Source organism: Silurus aristotelis (genome assembly GCF_946808225.1).
Source record: "Silurus aristotelis genome assembly, chromosome: 18".
Lineage (NCBI taxonomy): Eukaryota > Metazoa > Chordata > Actinopteri > Siluriformes > Siluridae > Silurus > Silurus aristotelis.
The window spans coordinates 23,340,424-23,362,923 of NC_139591.1; the positions used below are offsets into that span (position 1 = coordinate 23,340,424).

At 41.5% G+C, this 22,500-nt stretch overlaps 1 protein-coding gene and 1 long non-coding RNA gene across 42 annotated transcripts in view; one reads left to right on the top strand and one right to left on the bottom strand.

Moving 5' to 3' along the window:
- Positions 1-22,500, bottom strand: part of strbp (spermatid perinuclear RNA binding protein) — a 77,830-nt gene that overhangs the window by 16,894 nt on the left and 38,436 nt on the right. For 34 of the 41 annotated variants that reach the window (XM_083568713.1, XM_083568720.1, XM_083568750.1 and 31 more), the window contains 8 exons: positions 17,994-18,148; positions 11,422-11,657; positions 10,888-11,077; positions 8,893-9,037; positions 5,478-5,572; positions 4,961-5,056; positions 4,330-4,441; positions 1,915-2,012 (listed from right to left, as the gene is read on the bottom strand). In XM_083568713.1, coding sequence (XP_083424839.1) covers positions 1,915-2,012; positions 4,330-4,441; positions 4,961-5,056; positions 5,478-5,572; positions 8,893-9,037; positions 10,888-11,077; positions 11,422-11,657; positions 17,994-17,996 — 975 coding nt within the window. In that variant the 5' untranslated portion in view covers positions 17,997-18,148. The remainder of the gene's footprint in view (positions 1-1,914; positions 2,013-4,329; positions 4,442-4,960; positions 5,057-5,477; positions 5,573-8,892; positions 9,038-10,887; positions 11,078-11,421; positions 11,658-17,993; positions 18,149-22,500) is intronic. The other 7 variants (XM_083568725.1, XM_083568727.1, XM_083568726.1 and 4 more) reach the window with 1 other exon arrangement.
- Positions 877-2,007, top strand: LOC310741255. Its single transcript, XR_014537911.1, has 2 exons — positions 877-1,124; positions 1,176-2,007. It is a non-coding gene; the product is annotated as an uncharacterized lncRNA (long non-coding RNA).

The window sequence follows — 22,500 nt, forward strand, 5'->3', positions numbered from 1 at the left end:
CACACACACACACACCTACATTATACAACTAGAGCAGGAAAAACCTATGATATAAAAAAAAAAGACCTAAAGGACAACTTATGTCTTTATAGGTGTTGGATGGAGACCTCTGATTGGTCTGACTGAAGGAGGTGTGGCCTATGTACCCATCAATCACAATAAAAAAGGAATGATTGCTTTATACACAACTGATTATAGGTTCAAAACTCTAATATACGAAAGGGCAGCAGCCATGCAGTCAAATTGATCACGCACACACACAAACACACACACAAACACACACACGTACACACACACGTCTCTGCTTAAGTCTGCAGGAACTATTTTTTACCACCAATTACTGTAATTACATCTGGAAGAAAAAAGAGGAGGAGAAGTCTGTGTGCTCAGTAATTCCCCTGTTATAACGGAGTAAACTGCTGAAGCGCTCACCGCCACGCCACCGCGTCACGTCACCACACTCCTCTCTAAAATCCCTGCTTATTAAACCTGCCCACTGACACTATCGAGCATGCAGGCATGGAAACAATCTGCACATTAAAAAAAAAAAAAAAAAAAAAAAAGCCAAATTAGCATTTTAGAGCTTCAAGAATGCAGGAGAGGGGAAAAAAGCTGACTCGCTGTTTCCTATACTACAAGATTGTGGAGTGTTTGCTGGTGGTGCAAATTTGTGTGTAACGAAGGACAGTAACCTTGTGCTCTCACTCAGGGTTACACAGGATCTCGCCTGCAGCTGTAAGAGACTTCAAGTGCTTACTCTGTTTGTATTATTGGACGATGCTTTACTGTAAAAGAATAAAAAAAAAACCTAATAACCACTAATCAACAAAATACAAATTACAAATGTAAAAAAAATGTCTTTAACAAATTCACAACTGCATCGCAAACCCCTTGAAAGACACAGGAACAACCGATCGAGCAGTCTCCACAACAAACCTTCTAACTACACCCTCAGAACCATCTGACAACCACCGGTGTAAAAGTTACTTTACATTAAAACAATGATTCAAGGGAATGTAAAGCTTCGAACAATTAGTTAACAGTAGACTGTTGTGGCGTTTGTTTATTTACAACATCGTATGCTGGACCTACGTCATGTGGTATCAGCTGGGAATCGGACTCTGGTACCGGAGCGGTTTTTACTCAAACATCTGTGTAAATGAGCACAGAATCAGATGCAGTTTTGATCCATGTCCGAGTTGTTTCGCAGAGGTGTATGATGTAAAAATGGTCATAATAAAGCGGAAAATATTCTAAAAATCGAACAGGAGGTTGAGAAGTGAACTGAGGGAGAGGAAGAGCGGAAATAAAGAGATAAAGACAGGGATGAAATGTGTAGATATTCTACAATACAATTAAGTATTCTAGTATCGTTTTCACCTTCCTGCAGCAGCGAACACACACACACACACACACACACACACAGGTTTCTAAAGTGCTGCTTTCCCACGCATATTAAAGAGCAGGCCTCGAAGAAGCTCCTGTTAGATTGTGTGTGTGTGTGTGTGTGTGTGTGTGTGTGTGTGTGTTTAAAACAGCGGTAATGTGAAGACAGCAGATAAGATAAGCCTGTAAGTCTTTTTCTCTCTACGTTATTCTCTGGCTTAGTTCACACACACACACACACACACACACACACACACACACACACACACACACACACACACACACACACACACACACACACACACACACACACACACACACACACACACACACACACACACACACACACACACACACACACACACACAAGCCAGTAATCTGAGATAGAGCAAGGGATCTCCACTCATCACACTGCGTACTGCGTCCTCACCTGTCCCTCAGACTTATAATTCATGATCAGGAAAAGACCTGCGGTCAGATCCGCTCTCACGCTATTCGATATCGAACGTGTGCAGAGTGTGAGGTCACCTGTGCATTGTACGTGATGGCCTCCGCCTGCTCGTCCGTCATGGCCGCCAGAGTGTCAGTCGGCTCCTTTTCGCATGGGTCATGCAGCCCCGGTCCGCCTGAGGACGGAGGAAAAAAAACACGGTGTGGGTCAAACAAACAGCGCTAATAATGAATGAAGGAAAATGTTGGCCGTTATCTTGTTAGCATGCTGACACACAACGCAGGCTGCGACTGTCTCTGTAGCTCAGGACTTTCCTAACCAAAGGTCATGACCCCACGTCTAGAGAGACACTCACAATCTCTTCTTTTATTTATTTATTTATTTATTTATTTATTTATTTACTTACTTAATAATAAAATATATCAATTTCTCCATCCATCCAACTACATGAAATACACTGGGGATGCGTCTCAAATCACACACTTGTGTTGTAGTTTACCAACACTACCCTTTTTCTCCAGTCTCTTTCCCGTGCCTACAGAAAGCTCTGGTTTGTGTACTGGCCTTGTAGATTTTCTTGTAAACCCTTTTGAGTTTTGTGAAAACAATCGTGACAATGGCAAACCGTTTTGTAAAGAAACAGGGACTCATAGTGAAGGCATGATTTTAGATCGGACATACATTAGATGCTTGTGCATGAACACGTTTAATAGTAAATCAGTGCATGGAAAATTACTTCGGGGTTTTATTCACTCACGTTACTGGCGTAATGAAACGTGCAAGTCTTATATTGTACTGTACATCGAGCAACAGCTTCACAACCATTCATTATTACATCTCAACCACCTTTTAAAAACCTGAAAAAAACAACTATTTGGACACAACCGGACACAACCACTGAAACGTCATACCAACTATTCTAGCGTTCAAATGAGATTATGTTATAACCACCTACGAACAATCCATCAACACCTATCAACACCCGAACAGACACCACAGATACCACCTAGTGGCACTGGTACCCTTTTAGCAACAGTCAGAACAACACCCTAGCAACCTCCTGGACAATTATCTAGCATCAAACTGAGATTACATCCGATACACACCCTAACAACCACCTGTTAACTTCCTACCAACTACTGCCATTACTGACTAACTGGCATATCTAAAAACATAAGCCTAAATAAATTCCTAAAGATTTTAAGACCATATTATAAGACATCAAACCATCAAACCACAATTGATGCACAGCAGTATAAGGACGTGAGCATTTTAAAACCCTAAGCCTTAAGATTTTAATCCTAACCCCTTAAGATTTTAATCCTAACCCTTAAGATTTTAATCCCAACCCTTAAGATTTTAATCCCAACCCTTAAGATTTTAACCCTAACCCTTAAGATTTTAATCCTAACCCTTAAGATTTTAACCCTAACCCTTAAGATTTTAATCCTAACCCTTAAGATTTTAACCCTAACCCTTAAGATTTTAATCCTAACCCCTTAAGATTTTAATCCTAACCCTTAAGATTTTAACCCTAACCCTTAAGATTTTAACCCTAACCCTTAAGATTTTAATCCTAACCCTTAAGATTTTAACCCTAACCCTTAAGATTTAAACCCTAACCCTTAAGATTTTAACCCTAAGCCTTAAGATTTTAATCCTAACCCTTAGGATTTTAACCCTAACCCCTTAAGATTTTAATCCTAAGCCTTAAGATTTTAACCCTAAGCCTTAAGATTTTAACCCTAACCCTTAAGATTTTAACCCTAACCCCTTAAGATTTTAATCCTAACCCTTAAGATTTTAACCCTAACCCTTAAGATTTTAACCCTAACCCTTAAGATTTTAACCCTAAGCCTTAAGATTTTAATCCTAACCCTTAGGATTTTAACCCTAAACCTTAAGATTTTAACCCTAACCCTTAAGATTTTAACCCTAACCCTAAAGATTTTAACCCTAACCCTTAAGATTTTAACCCTAACCCTTAAGATTTTAACCCTAACCCTAGATCTGGATTCGTGTAGACGTAGCATTTTTTTAACATTAAGCTGCATTAGATGCCAACGCCTGCTCCTTTACTCTACAGCTGCTGTGAACTACAAATGACTTCCTGTTCAGTTAAAGCTAGGTCAGGGAAGACGCTAGGCTAGCCCCGCTCATGTACAGCTAATTAAATATTAACGTCCACATCTTACACTATTAATGAATTATAACCACATAAAAGCATGTGAGGAGAGCAAATACACTATTTCTTCCCGGGACACAGTGAGAACCAGGCCGTGTTAACCTTTTTTATAAATAAGATGATCCTGTGCTCTCGTAGTCCTGAAGAGGAGCAGAGAAAACCATTAATAATTATATCTCTGTGTGCACTCAGACTGTGTTTATAGGGGTTTAGAGGATCCATAAACAGAGTCGAGTGAAACGCATGCGTCAGGTGTGCTCCTGTCTCTCTGTGTAACATCTGTATGGAGGAGAAGGGCTGAGTTCACCTGGGAGCAGGATCCCCGAGGCGAGACACTCCATGACCCTGCGCAGAGCCTCTCCGGCTCCCAGGGGCCGGTTACACGTCGCAATGGCCTTCTCACACAGCAGCTCCAACGGCTAACAACCGCAAAAAAATACATGCATCTCGGTAAAAAATCTGGAGTCAGAGGTACGACACTTATGTTAGAATTATTTAACAAATAAACTTACAGCTGAGAAATTTATAATCGACAAGGTGATTTCTATCTCTACTTTCTATTTCTATCTCAATAAAATATTGTATTCAGATAAACAGATATCAAGAAAGAACTGAGTTTGGGGGTGATTTTTTTCCCCTTTTCTATGTTCTAATTATGAACTGACAAATAAAAAGATTTGGTACACACACAAAAAAGAGAAAAGAAAATCATTTAAACCTGAAGAACAATGAATTAAAAAAATATGAATTTTTTTATTCTTTTAAAACAAGAAATGAGAATATTACACTTGAAAATCTATAATATTTATAAATATAATAGTTAAATTTTAACTTGATGAATTAGATTAATTAATAATTGTAATCGTTAATAAAATGTAATTGTAATGAATTAACATAATTGGAAAACAGAAATCGTTGTTGAACGCGGCAGCACTCACCCATCCTCTGAGCGGTTCCCAGGCCAGCACTCGGTTGCACATGTCCCTCAGAATCCGTAAAACGATCACTCCTGATTTTAATCCGTTTACTCTGGCCTGAGAAAATACAGGTGCATCGGTGTGAGCCGGGACGCTAACATCACTCGCAACGCAACCCGTGACTTCAGTCTTACTCAGCTCTCGGTTAGTGTGTGTGAGTGAGTGTGTTAGAACTTGGATCTCTGATTCATCAGAGGTCCAGCATGTCATGGGTTTGGGTGAGGAGGGAGACGGGGGAGGAGGAGGAGGAGGAGAGTCCAGGTGAAAGCACTTTATAATTTTTTTAAATGACAAACAAGCAGGTTACAAAAAAATAAACAAACAAGGCAAAATAAAAGTGAGTAACAATTGCTTTTGTAGCCTTACGATAAGAACAGAAGTCATTAAGTTTTTTTGGGGTTTTTTTGTGTGGTTTTTTTTTTTTATACACGTGAAGGTCATAAGGCTACAATAACAATAAGAGAAAGAGAGCGCCAACCTGGAACCATTTAGCATGTCGCAGAGAGGCCAGCGCCACCAGGCACCTCTGTCTATCCAGCAGGTCCGACGGCTCGCTCGCCTCAACAGCGCTCTCTATCGGCGAGAAGAACGGGACAAGAAATCAAATCACACGCACGCATACGCGCTCGCGCACACAAAAATGCATACACACGCACAAGATGGCTCTGTTAAGGTTCGGCAGTGGCACAGGGAGGAGGTGATGCCGAGTGACCGAAGTCCAACGCAGCCGAAATGAGATGAGAATTGACTGATCATAAGCCACGCCCCTCGCACGGTTACTGTTGCTATCCTGGACAAACTGTGTATATACAAACATACAACGCTTCATTGCAGCGTGATTCACTTCAGTGCTCTGTGATACGTGAACTATGTGATCTGAATCTCACCGTCTGCTGCACTCCACACGTGATTTGTTTATTTGATTACTGTCAGATTAAGGGGCGTTACACAGATAACTGTTGACTGGAAATAATTAGGCCACGCCCACAAAGAGGGATACATTTCACCTCAAAGAGGTCAGTAATCTCTTTTCTCTCCAGATAAACATATCATGAGAACATAAAGATCTTTTTGTTTTACGTCACGGCTCGTAGAAGAACCTCTAAACGATGACATGATGCAATTTTTGTCTGAAAACACAATGAGACGTAAGTAGATGTGAGCATGTCATTTTCATAAACGTGCTATATGTGATTAGCATGTCAGCTACACCTATTAATACGTTTATTATAACTTCCTGTTTGCTGGCCTCTGCAATTGTTTTAATACCAAAAGATCTCTTGATATCTGAAGATCTAAAGCATATTATAAAAATATGATTTTGTCATATGAGGAAATTAACCACGTATAAAAAGATCTTCAAGACCCAAACAAAAAAATAACCACGAAGAGCCAGACAAAATATCCCCGGCTTGGGATCAGTCAATTCTGTGCCATCTCATTGGCTGGCTGGAAACTGGGGCAGGGAAAGTGGGCGGGATTTGCTAACAGGTCTTAGCATGCCCATGCTGAGTTTCTGCGTGAAACTCTAAGCGGTCAGGACAGAGAGACAGAGAGAGTGGGCATGGCCTGATGGAGCGAAACATCAGGCTGAGATCTGCAGAGATCTGCTCGTGCTAAGACCTTTAGCGAATCACTGCCAGACCACTTGGATCTTCAGTGGAGTAAATGTTCACATGCAGTGGGCAATGTTAGAACAGTAACATCTGGAAGAGAACTATAGAAACACACACACACACACACACACACACACACACACACACACGGACCACTGTGTAACTCATTTCCAAGCTCTGTGAGAACGATGTGCTGTACGGTGAATGTAAAGAACAAATTAAATAAATAATTGAACAAATAAAGCCACATCTGTAAGGGACTGGTGACGAGAAATAAACGAGTGCAGGAGATTAATCACAGAGATCAGACGCTCATGATGAGAGCTTTCACCCCACACTTTCCCTGCACAAGAATTTATCAACCTACCTATAACCTCTCCGTCTGTCTTTCTTTCCACTTTGCATCTATTTATTTCATCACTCCTTTTTACCTATTTTCATCTCCATCTCTTTCTTTTTCACTGTATGTCTTTATCCTTCTCCATTCATCCCTCAACCCATCTCCCTGTATCTAATCATCTCTTCTCTCCGTGTCTCAGCAAAATATTTGTTATCACACCATCTTTTTTTTTCTTTCCACTAGACACCTTCTATTCAAATCTTGGTCTTAACTCTTATCTGTCTTACTGTCTCTCCATCCATGTCTGTCCCACTCTCAGTGTATCTGTTTATCTGTCTGTCTTTATGGCTCATTCTCCATATGTCTCTCCATGTCACTCTCTATATCAACTTCATTCTCAAAACCTCTCCCAATCTCTCTGTCGATCTCTCCATCCTGGTGTCTGTCTGACTCTTGGTCTCCGCATTCCCGGTGTCACCTGAGAATGGGTCTGAACCTGAGTCTGAACTTGAGCCTAATCTTGGGCATGAACCTGGACCTGGGTCTGAACCTAAACCTAATCCTGGGCATGGACCTGGACCTGAGCCTGTGTCTGAGCCTAATCCTGGGCATGGGCCTGGACCACTCAACTCCATCAAAATGAAATGCTAACTATACAGAATGAAAGGAAGCTGATGAAATGCTGAATCTGCTGGATGATCTCAGGTAAATGTGGTTGCTCTGTTCCACTCAGGTTTACTGTTGGAAAAATCAATTACACCTGCACTTCCTGTTAGCTGGCAGATTTAGCACATGGATCACGGATCAGTGGACATCAGGTGGCCTTTAAAATAGCCACAGCAGGAGCGGACATCACTCAGAGTGGGAAGCTCTATCTCCTCATCTCTCGCACTGTGTGTGTGTGTGTGTGTGTCACTCTGATGAGTTTTATCTGGACTGTCGGTCAGAGATTGAGCCGTTCCTCATGGAGACGAGGTCTTTGACCCGAGTGAGAAATATGAGCAGTGATGTGAGCTACAGCTTTCTCACTCTCTCACTCTCTCGCTCGCTCACTCACATCACTCACATCCCTCACATGCACAGAAAGATGGATGTTACTAAGCAGTGGTGCTATCGATCTCTAAAAGTGGATACACACTGCTCCATTTCCTAACCCAATCTCCATCCTCACATCTGAGAGAGAGAGAGAGAGAGAGAGAGAGAGAGAGGAAGAGAGAGAGAGAGAGAATGCGACTTAAAGAAGAGATAAATGCAAGAAAGATAAAGAGATAGAAGCCGATAGGCATAGAGACAAAGACAGGGAGAAGACAAAAGGAGGGGGAAAAGAGAGAGAGAGAGAGAGAGAGAGAGAGAGAGAGAGAGAGAGAGAGAGAGAGAGAGAGAGAGAGCGAGAGAGAGAGAGAGGGAAAGAAAGAGAAGGTTGTGAGATAAAAAAGAAGGAGAGAATAACAGAGATGAAGGGAAAAAGCCAGTGTGATATAAACAGATAAATATATAGGGAAAAAATCTATTTAATTACTTCTCTAACCTCAGAAATGGTTTTGGATCAGTCACGTGTGCTTGTGTGTGTGTGTGTGTGTGTGTGTGTGTGTGTGTGTGTGTGTTTGTGTGTGTGTGCTTGTGTGTGTGTGTGTGTGTGTGTGTGTGTGTGTGTGTGTGTGTGTGTGTGTGTGTGTGTGTGTGTGTGCTTGTGTGTGTGTGTGTGTGTGTGTGTGTGTGTGTGTGTGTGTGTTTGTGTGCTTATCTCTCGTGTAAATAAAGCATCCTTATAAAAACGCAAATGCGAACACATCAAACTTTCCTTTTATTTGCACCATTTGCTAACCGCAGTTTTCTCTCTCTCTCTCTCTCTCTCTCTCTCTCTCTCTCTCTCTCTCTCTCTCTCTCTCTCTCTCTCTCTCTCTCACACACACACGCACACGCACACACACGGGTACCTTGCTCCTCTGACTCGCCATCCTCTCTGATCTGCGGAGAGGTAAGTGTGACCTTCAGGGTGAGTTTGGGTTCTGCTGTACAGCGAATCAAAATGGCCGCCTCGGGGATGCTGCTCTCCACCTCGTACTTCTCCTCTGTTAACTTCTGTCAGAAAACGTCAAAGGTCTTTTAGAGTTAGTTACGATAGAACACATTACACTTCAGCACTGCGAATTATAACTCAAACAGATTCATAATTACACATAAAGCTGACAAATAAATAAAAATAATAATAAATATAACGCAGAAGTGAATCCTGTAATCCGCTTGGATGTGTTTTTATCAGCGCTGTCAAAATTAACGTGTTAATACAAATTCCTTTTAACGCACTAATTTTATTAACGCGCAATTAATGCAGCGTGCATTTCTGTTTAACTGTTTTTATTCAAATATAAATAAATATAAAAAAGCTTCGACTCGACACACATTTATTCACGCTCTCCTGTCTTCACTCGTAAAAAAAAAAAAAATCTCTACTGAGTCTCAAATCGAGCACCAAAATCCACCATGACGCACACGTCCGGCAATAAAACACGTCCGTGTGGAAACATTGCAAAGGTTTCATTTGGTGTCCTGAAGATTTACGTGATTTAAAACACCATTGTGTCCTTAAAATATTTACAAGATTATTTAGTCTTTATGCTCCATGTTGAGTTCGGTTTCACTAATAATAAACATACATTTACATCAAGCATCAATATTTATCCATGTTCATGTTGATTAGAGTAAAAAGTATTAATTAAAGGTACATTTTGAACTGATAAAAATGTGAATATTTGATTCGAGTGACAGCCCTAGTTTTTATATTTCACGTGTCAAACTGCTTATTAATATTCTCACATATTTTTATAGTAAATACATTCCTGTAAAAGTCCCACTGACCTTCTAGAACATAAAAGCTCTGAATCTATTCCAGACATGCACAGCACTGCTCTTTTAATATAAAAGAGGGGATAAGCCCTTCCTCAATCAAAGTGTGTGTGTGTGTGTGTGTGTGTGTGTGTGTGTGTGAAAAGTATTCCATTACATTACAGCCTGATTTATTGCAGTATGAGTTCACTACTGACAAATCGTTAACTAAATAACGTCTGTATCAGTTATGCATGTGTGTGTGTGTGTGTGTGTGTGTGTGTGCCTGAGCCTAGAGTGTGTGTCTGCACTGCGCAGTGCGAGTGTGCAAATGTGAATGCAGTGTGTGTGAAAATGCCTACAGTGTGTGTGTGTGTGTGTGTGTGTGTGTGTGTGTGTGTGTGTGTGTGTGTGTGTGTGTGTGTGTGTGTGTGAGAAAGTGTGAAAGTGTCAGCAGTGTGTTTGTGTGCAGTGCGAGTGTCTACATTGTGCGTGTGTGTGTGTGTGTGTGTGTGTGTATTGAGGCGGTGATCAGAACCCCTGTGGCCTCATGACCTGATGTGTTCGGTGTCTAATTAAGGGAAGCTTGTGGTTGGCAGGATCAGATTAATTACACATGATGAATATAAATAGACCAAGCTTGTTAGTGCCAGTGTGTCTGCCCAGTCCCTGTCTTTGTCCTCACTTTCTCGCTCTCTCTTTCTCTCACTCACACACACACACACACACACACACACACACACACACACACACACACACACACACACACACTTTCCAACGTAACTCACGTAGTAGAAGAACTGCTAAACCTTTAATATTGAACACAAATCCAGATAAATATAAAAAGAGTGTAGAGTGGATTTGTCACTCTTGTAGTTTGTGTGTTCCGGTGAGGGTTTGGCCTTTCCAGGTTTTTTTTTTTATGAAACTAAAACAGAATCAGTGGGAGCTGTTCTCCAAGACAATCGTTTGAAAATGTTCACTTGCAGTTTCATACCTGACGTGAGTATAACTGGGGGAAATTCATCTCATATGTAAAAGAAAGAGAACAAGAACGAGAGGAAGAGAAGGTGTGAATGTGTGTGTGTGTGTGTGTGTGTGTGTACCTCTATCTGCAGTGGGAGATTATCACAGACGGTACTCAGCAGTGTGTGTGTGGGTTTCTCTCGGCACATGAGTACCAGCTCCAGGTCCATGTCATCTTTAATGATCAGCCCTTTAGCTACCAGGCCGATCCGCATCACCCCACACAGCACCCTGCCATCACCCCCGGTACTGCTGCTGCTACTGCCCTCACTGAGAGAGAGAGAGAGAGAGAGAGAGAGAGAGAGAGAGAGACGGAGAGTAGATTTAAACAGTCAGAAATAAATGCTGAATGATTAATGACTGGAATTGGAATGTCTCTCTCTCTCTCTCTCTCTCTCTCTCTCTCTCCCTCTCCCCCTCTCTCACTCTCTCTCTCTCTCTGACAGGGCTTTATAGTCATGGTGGTTATAAATCACACTGCAGCGAGCAAATAGTGCAGGTTTACAAAACAATGTTATAAATAATACATATATCTGCATATGTGCATAAACATTACATTGAGTTTTCTCTCTTTCCCTCTGTGTACTGAGTTGGAGTGCAGTGAAGTCACTCACTTGGTGCTTTCCTCTGCTGATTCGTCAGCACTGGCCTCAGTCTCCTCCTCCGGCCCACTGGACTGGTTCGGTTGCTCGGCCTGCGAATGGTCCATCCAATCGGAGACGTGTTTGAGAGCGCGCTCGACGGTAGAGACGAGGCTCTGTACGGCTTCCAGTGTCTCGGAGGACGGGTAGATGCTGGAGTGTTTGGCCATGACGTGACGGTCGTCGTTTCCGAAGGAGCGAATGGACCTCTGAGAGAGAAGATGAAGGAATTAAAATAAACGGAGTAAATCGCACTAAACGGATGACTGCGACAATTTAAAATCAATTTCAGTGCTGATTCATTATTAATATCCCACTGAATCTTACTCCACTCTCCACTTTCCTTTTTCTCTCTCCACACCTCAAATCTTCATCACTCACCACAAATCCATCTTCTTACCAAAAACTCCCACTGAACACTATAAAAATAATTCACAGCAATAGTGTTTAATTCTGACTTCCTCAAACCTCTCAAAAATCATCATATGCAGGACCGGAGGTGTTTTAGCAGATTGATATAATGGCGAATCATCTTTCTAAAAATCATGGGATTACATGGACATTATATGGTCAAAAGTGTTAGGACACTTTTCCACGTATTCCACGATATGCGGTTCCTCTACAGATCTGGGGCACACAATTGTATAGGACGTCTTTTAAAGTGGTAGCATGAAATTTTTCCTTCATTTTCACTAGGAGGCCCAAACCTGTTCCAGCGTGACAATGTCCCTGTGCACAAAGCCAGCTCCATAAAGATCTGCTTTTCATGGGTTGGAGTTGAAGATCTCCTGCTATCGAGGTCTGACATCAATCCTATTAAACACTTTTGGGATGAATGTAATCACTGACTGCTCTTCACTTCACCTACATAAATATCTCAATTTATCAACACCCTTGTGGCTTCCCAGAAGAATGGGGGTTATTATAACAGGAAAGAGGGACTGAATGTGGAACAGGATGTTCAAAAGCCACCAATACCAATCATATGCTCACTTTTAGTCATATAGTGTCTGCCAGAAACCGAAAAGAAATAATAAACCTTGTGTACACACTGAACGATGCACACACACACCAGTGCAGCTCTAAAGCTGCTGACCACATGCCCCCGCACGCCAGTGCAGCTCGGTCAAATGTAAATGTGTCACGGTCACACTGGGCAGTGAAACAGAGCGGCTACGTGTCTCACATCCACACATGCATTAAAGATCAAGAGGTGGAACTGTGGATGGAGTGCATTGCCCATTTTACACATTTCTGCTATCCATCGATCTACCCATCCATCTATCCATCCATCCATCCATCTCCAAATTTGGCAAAATGATCTCGACATGTATCTAGAAGATTTCTGGAGTTTACTGATGCCAAATTCACCTGATTGGACAAGACCTTTGTATGCCAGACCAATAAAAGCCAATAAAAGTGTGTATGCCCAAAGAACTTGCATAGACCCGTGTGAGGGTATAAAACCATGTGAATCTCCAAGTAGCTTACATTAGAAAATGAACTGATATTTTTCCTCATTAGACGAAGAAGTAGAACCAGATGGACACTCTTGATCTTCAAAAGTTCATCAACTCAGATGTGGTTCTCCCAGTCCACTAAGATATCAGTAAATTCCACCCCCTCTTTCTCTGCCTCACCACCTCCCTCAGTAAAACAAAAACTGTTCTGAGATGAACTCGAAGAGCAAAGTCTGACCTAAACCAGACTTAAACAGAACGTCTCTGAAGATGTGAATCTTCATAGATTATTCCACATACGACCTGACTGACCTTGAGAAGATCTGCCGTTATGAACAAGAATAACTGTCAAAATCTGGGAACGTAATGCCTCAAAAAGATGACTCGGTGCTGTAATTTATCCTGCCAGGGAGCTTCTACAAGGTATTAGATAAAAATTCTCAATATGTATGTATGAAAAAGGTTTCAGGATTTATTTTTAATAAATTAAAAACAAAAACAAATTGAGATCAAGACAACAGATCAATAAATGTCTATATTAATGCAGATCTGTCGACTTCCCGAACCTCTAATAAATGTGTGTGTTTACTGGCAGTGTTGCAAGCCTGTGTGTGTGTGTGTGTGTGTGTGTGTGTGTGTGTGTGTGTGTGTGTGTAACAAGATTTCCTTGTTGCTGTATTAAACAGTCAGAGTAAATTTTATGAGGCATTTCTAATAGGAGTCAAGGCATGGATGTAAAACTCATTGCTGGAGTGCTCAAGTGTGTGTGTGTGTGTGTGTGTGTGTGTGTGTGTGTGTGTGTGTGTGTTTAACAGCCAAGGAGGATTGTTGAATCTTAATCAGGCGCTCGATCTCTAACACGTCCTCAAACTTGGCAATGAAATATTTCCTGAATGGAATCATGACAGCGTTGTGAATATCTGCAGCTTCAGTTGATGAGACGTGATGAAGCCAAAGTGCACAAAAATTTCCCAAATATCCAACTGAGAGTAAAAGCGTTTGCACGCACACACACACACACACACACACACACACACACACACACACACACACACACACAGAGCTGTGGAAGGTTGCTTATACACACTCGGTATTGAGCATAGCACAAATGTCAAAACAAGAACGACACGTTTTTTGAAGATATTGCTCTGAAGCTCCTGTCCTCCCACGTCGTCACGTCAGCGCGGCTCTGACTGGCATAAATCAGTCGGGTATAACGGAGCAGCTCTGTGTCCCTTTCACCTCCCACACCTTTTGATGAAAGGCCGAGAGCCGAACTGTGGACGTCTGGTCAGACAGAGTGCTGGAACCTCTTGCATCAGCTGCTGCTGCAGTATCATTATTATTACGTTTATAATAAATAAATAAATCGAAATAAATCACATGCTGGTTTAAGCTAAAAATAAAGCTGAAACATTTGGTCATGTGGAATCCACTCATATTTCAGTGACGGGATTCTTTTGGGCACTGATGAACTCACACTATATATAATTGAAAGTAATCTCGTCTAAGTCACGGGAGTGAACAATGCAGTGTCCATCATTATGTGTCCAATAAGTAAGTGAGAAGATAAAAAAAAGAAATGGAGCTTCCTCAAAAATTTGCTTTTTTTGAACATTCCATCCCACATGTAGCTCCCATTTGCTGTTATAATAACCTCCACTTCTTTAGGAAGATGTTCCACTAGATGATGGAGTGTGCTTGTGGAGATTTCTGGAGATTTATTGATCCAAAAGGGTGTTAGTAAAGTCAGGCAGTGATAAAGGTGAGACGGTGAGGAGGCCTGGGGTGCAGTCAGTGTTTACATTAAATCCAAAGGTGTTCAAAAGGGTTGCTATCTCAGATGTTCCACATCTTCCAACTCATGGAAAGCATATGTTCATGGAGCTGGATTTGTACACGAGGGCATCGTCATGCTGGATTCTGCAGATACTGTCAGTCAATAACGTTTCTGCATCAGTAGATGAGGTTAAAAACGTGGACGCAGATGCTGGTTTCCCTATTTCAGTTCCAGAACTTTAATTGTGAAACACACAGACACACACACACACACACACACACACACACACCCACACACACACACACCCACACACACACACACACACACACAAACAAAGAAATCCGTTGACTTCTACTACGTTACCACAGCGATCTTTTCTCCGTGTCATCACAGACTCTACAGGAATGTTAAATGACGACAGCGCCACCTTCCAATTATATAACCACAATTTCAAGCACAGACTCATTAATATTCAAATGCAGTCATATCTAAAAGCTTTCGGCTCATTCAAATTCAACGCGAAGAGTGTACTGTTGAAAAGTGTGTGAGTGTGTGTGTGTGTGTGTGTGTGTGTGTGTGGGAAGGGGGGGGGGGGAGGGAGGGTTGACTGACGGCACTTCATGTGATAAAGGCCTGTAAAGAGCCACAATAAAAATTCGTTCTCTCACACACACACATACACACACACACACCAGCTTCTGAATAGCCGCAGTCAAAAGAGCATGACTACACAATGCACCTCAACCCAATGAGTACGTTTCACATCCTAAATGTCTGCTTCGGGAAGTGCCAATCCCAACAATTACCCAGCATGCACTGCTCCGGGTTTGGCTAGTGTTTATGGAGGGCTGTTAAGCTTACAGTGTGTGTAAAGGTTGATACCAAGATGAAACAAGATGTGTGTGTGTGTGTGTGTGTGTGTGTGTGTGTGTGTGTGTGTGTGTGTGTGTGTGTGTTTGTGTGTGTGTGTGCGCGTGTGTGTAAATGAGTGAAACAGTCCAGCAAGGTCAGCACATTCTTTCAGCCATAAATCGATCGACAAATAAACATAAGACATGAGAAACGTGCTTGCTATTTTATGTGTGTGTGTGTGTGTGTGTGTGTGTGTGTGTGTGTGTGTGTTAGGGAGAGATGCATAAACGAGCCCAAGGTCACTTTAGCCTGAGTGTTGCTGCTGGATTAGCATTAGCGCTGGTGCTAGCATTGTGCTGATTGCACTGGTTTATTTATGAGGCCTGTTCGTCGCACGCGTGTTAATAATTCAAAGCGCACAGCCTTCGTTCTCCCCGGAGACCTCACTGCAGCACCAAGCCATTTATCAAACCCTCATCTCTCTCTCTCTCTCTCCTTCACTACTCATCTCCTGCGTCCACGCTCCCTCCCTCGCTGTCTTTGTGCATGTTACTTGTGGACGTTATCAGGAGAGCTTGACATCTCACTGTAGCTGTAATCGAGGGTTAAATTACAGCGAGTGTGTGGTGCGCTGGAGCTCACACAGCCTGGGTGTACACTATGTGAACAGAAATATATCCAGAGCGTCTGATAGCCGAAGGAGGATTCAGCGTTACGGTCATGATGATGATGATGATGATGATGATGATGAGCGGAGGTGGACAGTTCAGGCGGAGATGCTGCTACAAACAACCAGAAAAAAATAATAACCCTGTGCCTCAATGTGTGTTCTGTATAAAAGATGATCATTTTGTCAGTGTTATTTTTCATTGCTGTGGTGGTTTAATTCCCTAAATGTGAAACAAACATTGTGTTGAAAGGATTATTAACCAGATGAAGTAAAATTATGGGAGGAAACAGACGATGATGGCCCAGTTATATTCCAGACAGTTTCTGGGTAAAACCCAGAGCATTTTGCTCGATGATTCCGACTCTATGCATCATGAGTTTTATCTCCTATTAGAAAAACGAATCGTTTTAGACATTTAGGATAAATACCCTGTAGGAGGAAATGTGGTGTTTGTATTGTGTGTTTCAGTTTCTTATGTTTTATGTGACATGTTTGTTTGCAGCAACCAAAATTGCGTTTGGGAAATAAATAAATATGAACTGGATATTGGATCGTGCGTTACCGTTTCTATAGTAACACCTTATTCCCATGGATGTATACGGCGTAGGGTTGCAAAGGGGCAGGAAGTTTCCAGAAAATTTAATTGTTACTTTTCCAGAATCTTTCTGTGGAAACGTCATCTGGGAAATTCAGATAATTTTCCAAGTTGTAAACTTACCAGACATTTATGGGAATTTATAGGAATTAATTTGAGAAATGTATGTAAACTGTATCATATACAAACATAAAAATAAACATTTTGTTCGGTCATAAGCTGACATGCATGCAAACTAATACAGATTTTTTTTAAATGTAATTTTTGATATGATTTAATTGTTAGTATAGTTACGTTTTAAACATAAATGTATGTAATATTTAGGCAATTTACATAAATTCTCGCCAAGATGGAAATTTTTTTTTTTACATGATTTTGTGTGCAGGATTGAAGAAATGATGTGTGTGATGGAGAAACACACAGTGCCTGTAGGGGGCGTGGCCTCCGTTACCCTGCAGTACGTGTGTGTGTGCATGTGAGTGATAAATGTGCAGGTAGAAATTACACTGAAGAGTCTCCAGCATCGGCACCTTTCGGAACTTTCGACTCTCCATCCTGCCATCCACCTATTCTTTCACCCACTCTCCAGCACCCACCCATCCATCCTTTCAATCCATCCCTTCACCTATTCCTCCTCCAAGCCATTCATGCACCCATCCCTTCCTCATTCCGTACACCCATTTTCTCTCCATCCCCTTTACCAACTATCTCTTTATCCTCCTTTAACAAACAATCCACCCACAGATCCCTCCATCCATCCCTATACCCATCAATTTAACCGCTCATTCTCCTATCCCTTCATCCACTTATTCTTCTATCCCTTCACCCATTCTTCTATACACCCACCTATCCATTTGTTTACCCATCCCTCCACCACTCCATCCCTTCACCCATCCCTCCATCCACTGGTGGTTTGTGTACAAGTGTGTGTAAACGATCAGGATTCTGACAGCAACAGTCATTAAATAAACATCTCTGAGAGCACACAGGATCTTCAGTATCTGGTTTAGATGAAGAGTTTCAGGGAAGTGATAAAGCAGGGCAGTGGAGATCTGTTACACAGTAACGTCACTGTCGAACGAGTGAGACTGACTGACACTGGGTCGTGTGTGTGTGTGTGTGTGTGTGTGTGTGTGTGTGTGTGTGTGTGTGTGTGTGTGGGGAAAAAAAAAGAACAAAAAGTCTTACCATGGCTGCTGGTGGACGTGTCTCCGTTTAATTACGTTGCGTGTGCAAGCGTATGATTGTGTGCAAGCGCTGTGTGTGGGGACAGGGGTATTCAGATACCCCTTCCTCATGCGCTTGCCTCTCAGCCCCCCCGCTACACCCTACACCACTGAGACCTGAGAGAGAGAGAGAGAGCGAGAGAGAGAGAGAGCGAAAGAGAGAGAGAGAGAGAGAAAGATCGTGTCAGTCATTATGTTTTACATTATTATTCCTTGTAGAGAAGATGAAGCACATCAGTGGCTCAGACAATAGACAACCGACACACACACACAGCTTTTCTCTGTTACAAGAAAGAGCAGACTGAAGATGATATTTTATAATTCGTGACACGTGACCCTCGACACGTCATCTTTTATAAGCTGTTGTCACATTCTGATTAGAGCGCTATCTGCCCTCTTCTGCATACCTGACCTCACAGAGGAGGAAGAGAACGCTCCTCCCATCCAGGAATCACACCTCATCTTACTCTCTTATTCCCTCAACATAATTCACAATTACACAATTTGGCATATGCAGAGCGACTTGCATTTATCTCATTTATACAACTGTGCGGTTAAGGGCCTTGCTCAGGGGCCCAGAAGTGGCAGCTTGGTGTGGCTGAGATTTGAACTCCAAAACCAAAGTCCAATGTCTTAACCACTAAACTGCCTCCTCCTTAACATTATTGGCTTGTGGTATCTGTGTGCGTCAAGGTCTTAAGTCTCAAAAAGAAATCTTGAGTTAATACGTAGCCCATATTGAAGATATTTTAACTTATGTGGTACGTACAGTATGTGCTTTTTGAGCATCGCATTCCACAATTATTAAATTAAATAATTTACATCATTTAAAACACCAGAATTACTTTAAAACATTTACATTTTGTTTTCATCATGTTACAATTGTGTGCCTCCTGCTTTGTGGTAACAGTTTGGAGAAGAAACACATATGGCAGGAAATGTCAAGTGTCCAAATTCCTCTGTCTATTTAGTGTATGATTTTCCCTTATTTGGGAAAGAGATCAAATTCTTCACAAAATCAGAGCGATGTGCGAACGGCAGCTGCGGGTTGAACGTTCTACGCTATTAGTTAGCGGTTTGAGACGAGGCCAACCGCTGCTTTTATACTGATAAAAGACACTTGATTAGGTAGTGCTGTTTATCACAGTGGCGATCTGATCAAATTCTGCAGCTGCCCACTCAATTCTCCCACTCAAAATCAAGTGCAATCAGTCCATCACACACACACACACACACACACACACACACACACACACACACACACACTTCACAGCATTATCTCCGAGGAACTTAGTCAAATCTTTTCCAGGAATAGTAATTCATTGCTCAAATCCCTTTTGTTTAAATCCCCACCTCTGGGTTTGTTTCGTTGACGAGATTTAAAAATTGCGCTACAGAGTAACGCACACGTCAGTCCACGTCTCTCACGGTCGATGGCTAACGAGCAGACTCACAACAGGAGTCAACGTTACACAACTCCAAAAAAGTAGTGAATAATTCACTACTGAGTGTTAGTCATTGAGATTAGACTTCACACCAATTCGGACTTTTCCTCCATCAGTCTACACGAACGAAGGAAGAAAAATGAAAGGATCAGGTTTTTGGTTTAGTATAAACGATTATAGCAGCCATTACGAGGCCAAGCATTTTCTGACCCCAGCCCTTAGCAGGAAAAAATAAAGAGATATAAACATAATTTGGGAGTGAAAACATCTGCTGCTAAGATATAAACTCACTTCCTGTTTTCAGTAGCTGCTAATACACTTAAAGCTTTTTTTTTTTTTATATACGATCAGATAAATTTTCTAAACATACGCACGCGCTTCGTGTTGACGTCACTTTCTGTTCATCAACAAGTCTGTCAAGTTTATTTAAACAAATCGAGCCACAGGAGAAGAAGTGAAATAATGCTTTAAAAAAAAAAACAGAAAATAAAAAGGTGTGGAAGTTTGGGCCACGATGTAGCGATGTACTGTAAAGAATCTTCTACTAATTAATAATATAAATATTCAAATGTTATGATGATAAAATGTTATAAATGTTAATATTTTTTTCTTTATTCTTTTCTCATTGCTTGGGAAAAAAAGTAAGACAAAGACTGTATATGTTTTCTTTTTTTATTTCTCTTATTTATTTTATATAAATGTCGTAATGTGTTTCTTTCCCCTTATATATTTTCTATTTGTTTTTTACTCTGACTCGTGTTCGAGGCAGGAGCAGGAAATACGTTTTAAATCTTTGAAAACTTTAAAATTTGAAAACTTTTAAGTCTTGAATGAATGGTGTTTTTTACTAATAAACAATAAAACATAAAGAATAAACAACAGGGTAATAAACAGAACTAAACTGTCGGACATTTTTTGTGAGGAACTTTAGCATTGAGCTAATTTGAATACTTTTGTTGATTTATGAAAAAATGGTGAACCCTGGCTGATTAAACACACACACACACACACACACACACACACACACACACACACACACAAACACACGCACACACACACGCACGAATAATTTATACAGCACGATTAAAAAAGGACAATGAATAAAATCTGAAGGTCGTTGTACTTATAGCACTCAAAATGGCGGCTGTGTTTCGGCGTCCTGTCTGACACCTGAACAAAAACTGCATCTGCAATTTCTCTCTTCCCCTCTGTTTCTCCTTCTCTCTCTCTCTCTCCCTCTTATTTTAGGCGGCTCTGTGGGAGCTCATTAGACGTGCGTCTGCACCGAACTGAACCAAGTGATGGCTATTTAGGCATGTAAATGATGGAGAGCAGATGGGGAGTGATAAGAGCTGCTGTGCTCTATGGACCAGAGCATTAGATCCACTGGACACACACACACACACACACACACACACACACACACACACACACACACACACACACACACACACACACACACACACACTCTATTGTGCTGTCAGAACACATTTTACAGCTCCAGCACATCTGGTAAATGGGTGTAATATCTAAATGTTTAAGATCAAAGCCAAACCTATTTTCAACCCTTTTATGGATGATTGAATCGAGTCACATGATAAATAAAATGCAATTTGTTCTATAACTAAGTGATATTTTATTTTTCATCTCCTTCCCCACATATGCCTGAATATTTGCTGTGGGTTAGAATCAGGTTTAACTGTGTGTTGATTAAGGATGAAACCACTGCATGTTGATGGTGTGATGAAGCGCGGTTTTCCTTCTACTGCACGTCCCGAACCGTTTTATTCTTTTAGACCACAGACCTCTGTTTTCTTCTCTCACAAACTGTAAAGATGTCAGAGAGCTGCTGGATCTTTACCCCCGACACTAGAGACTCCTTCCATTAACGTTACATAAACACGAATTCTCCTGTTGATTTGGCTTTAGAGATTGTTGTTTGTGTTGCTATAGAAACAATATTACTGTTTATTAAATATTGTTTATATAATATTATTATTAAACCTGTATTAGTGTCAGAGCTGCTGGTATAAAGAACTAATCAACATCTTCAAGATACAGGATTCAATAGTGCTGGAATTAAAAATAAATTATATACTGATGCTTTTCTCAATATTCAGTACGTGACAAATGCCACACACACACACACACACACACACACACACACACAAAGTAAATACAGGTGTGCCTGAGTGGCGGTGTGACGGTGTGTGTGTACAAGGCCGGCTCTATGTTTTATCACTGTGAGTGTAAGAATAATTTGAGTGTGATGCTTTCAGCTGAAGAGCAGCGCTTATTAACACAGACGGTGTGTGGGAGAGCAGCGTTTAACCTGACTGTTAGCGCTTCATACACACACACACACACACACACACACACACACACACACACACACACACACACAGATGCAGGAGAAGAAGCTGAAACCCTGTTTCCTATAACAGACTGATAAGAGAGTTTTAAATAGTGAAGCTCGGCTCAGAACTTATCTCACACCAACATACATTTTTATTTCTGTTACTTTTTTCTTACTCGTTTGTGTGTGTGTGTGTGTGTGTGTGTGTGTGTGTGTGTGTGTGTGTGTGTGTGTGTGTGTGTGTGTGTGTGTGTGTGTGTGTGTGTGTGTGTGTGATCAAATAATCTTCTAACAACGAAAGACGTCACAGAAAGACCATTTCAGACATTTTACCTTGCATTGACCTTGACACGATTTAGATCAAGCCATTCCAAAAGAGATGGAGTTGATCTGCTGGTTATAAGGAGAGTAATGTAGAAATCCTACATCCACACGACGTCTACACTCGGGAGCGAGATACCGCACAGGGACAGACGAACCCGAGATCACAGTGAGACAGTGAGAGACTGAAACCCGGAGTGAGAGAGATAAACAGCACAGACCAGACCGTCTGACCAGACCGTCTGGAGTCTCACCTGTGGACCAAAACTCAAACTCACAAGCCAAAGTTCACACAGAGAGTCAGGAGTTTAATCTACTGCTGAACTGTAGCACATGTGGAGTGAGAG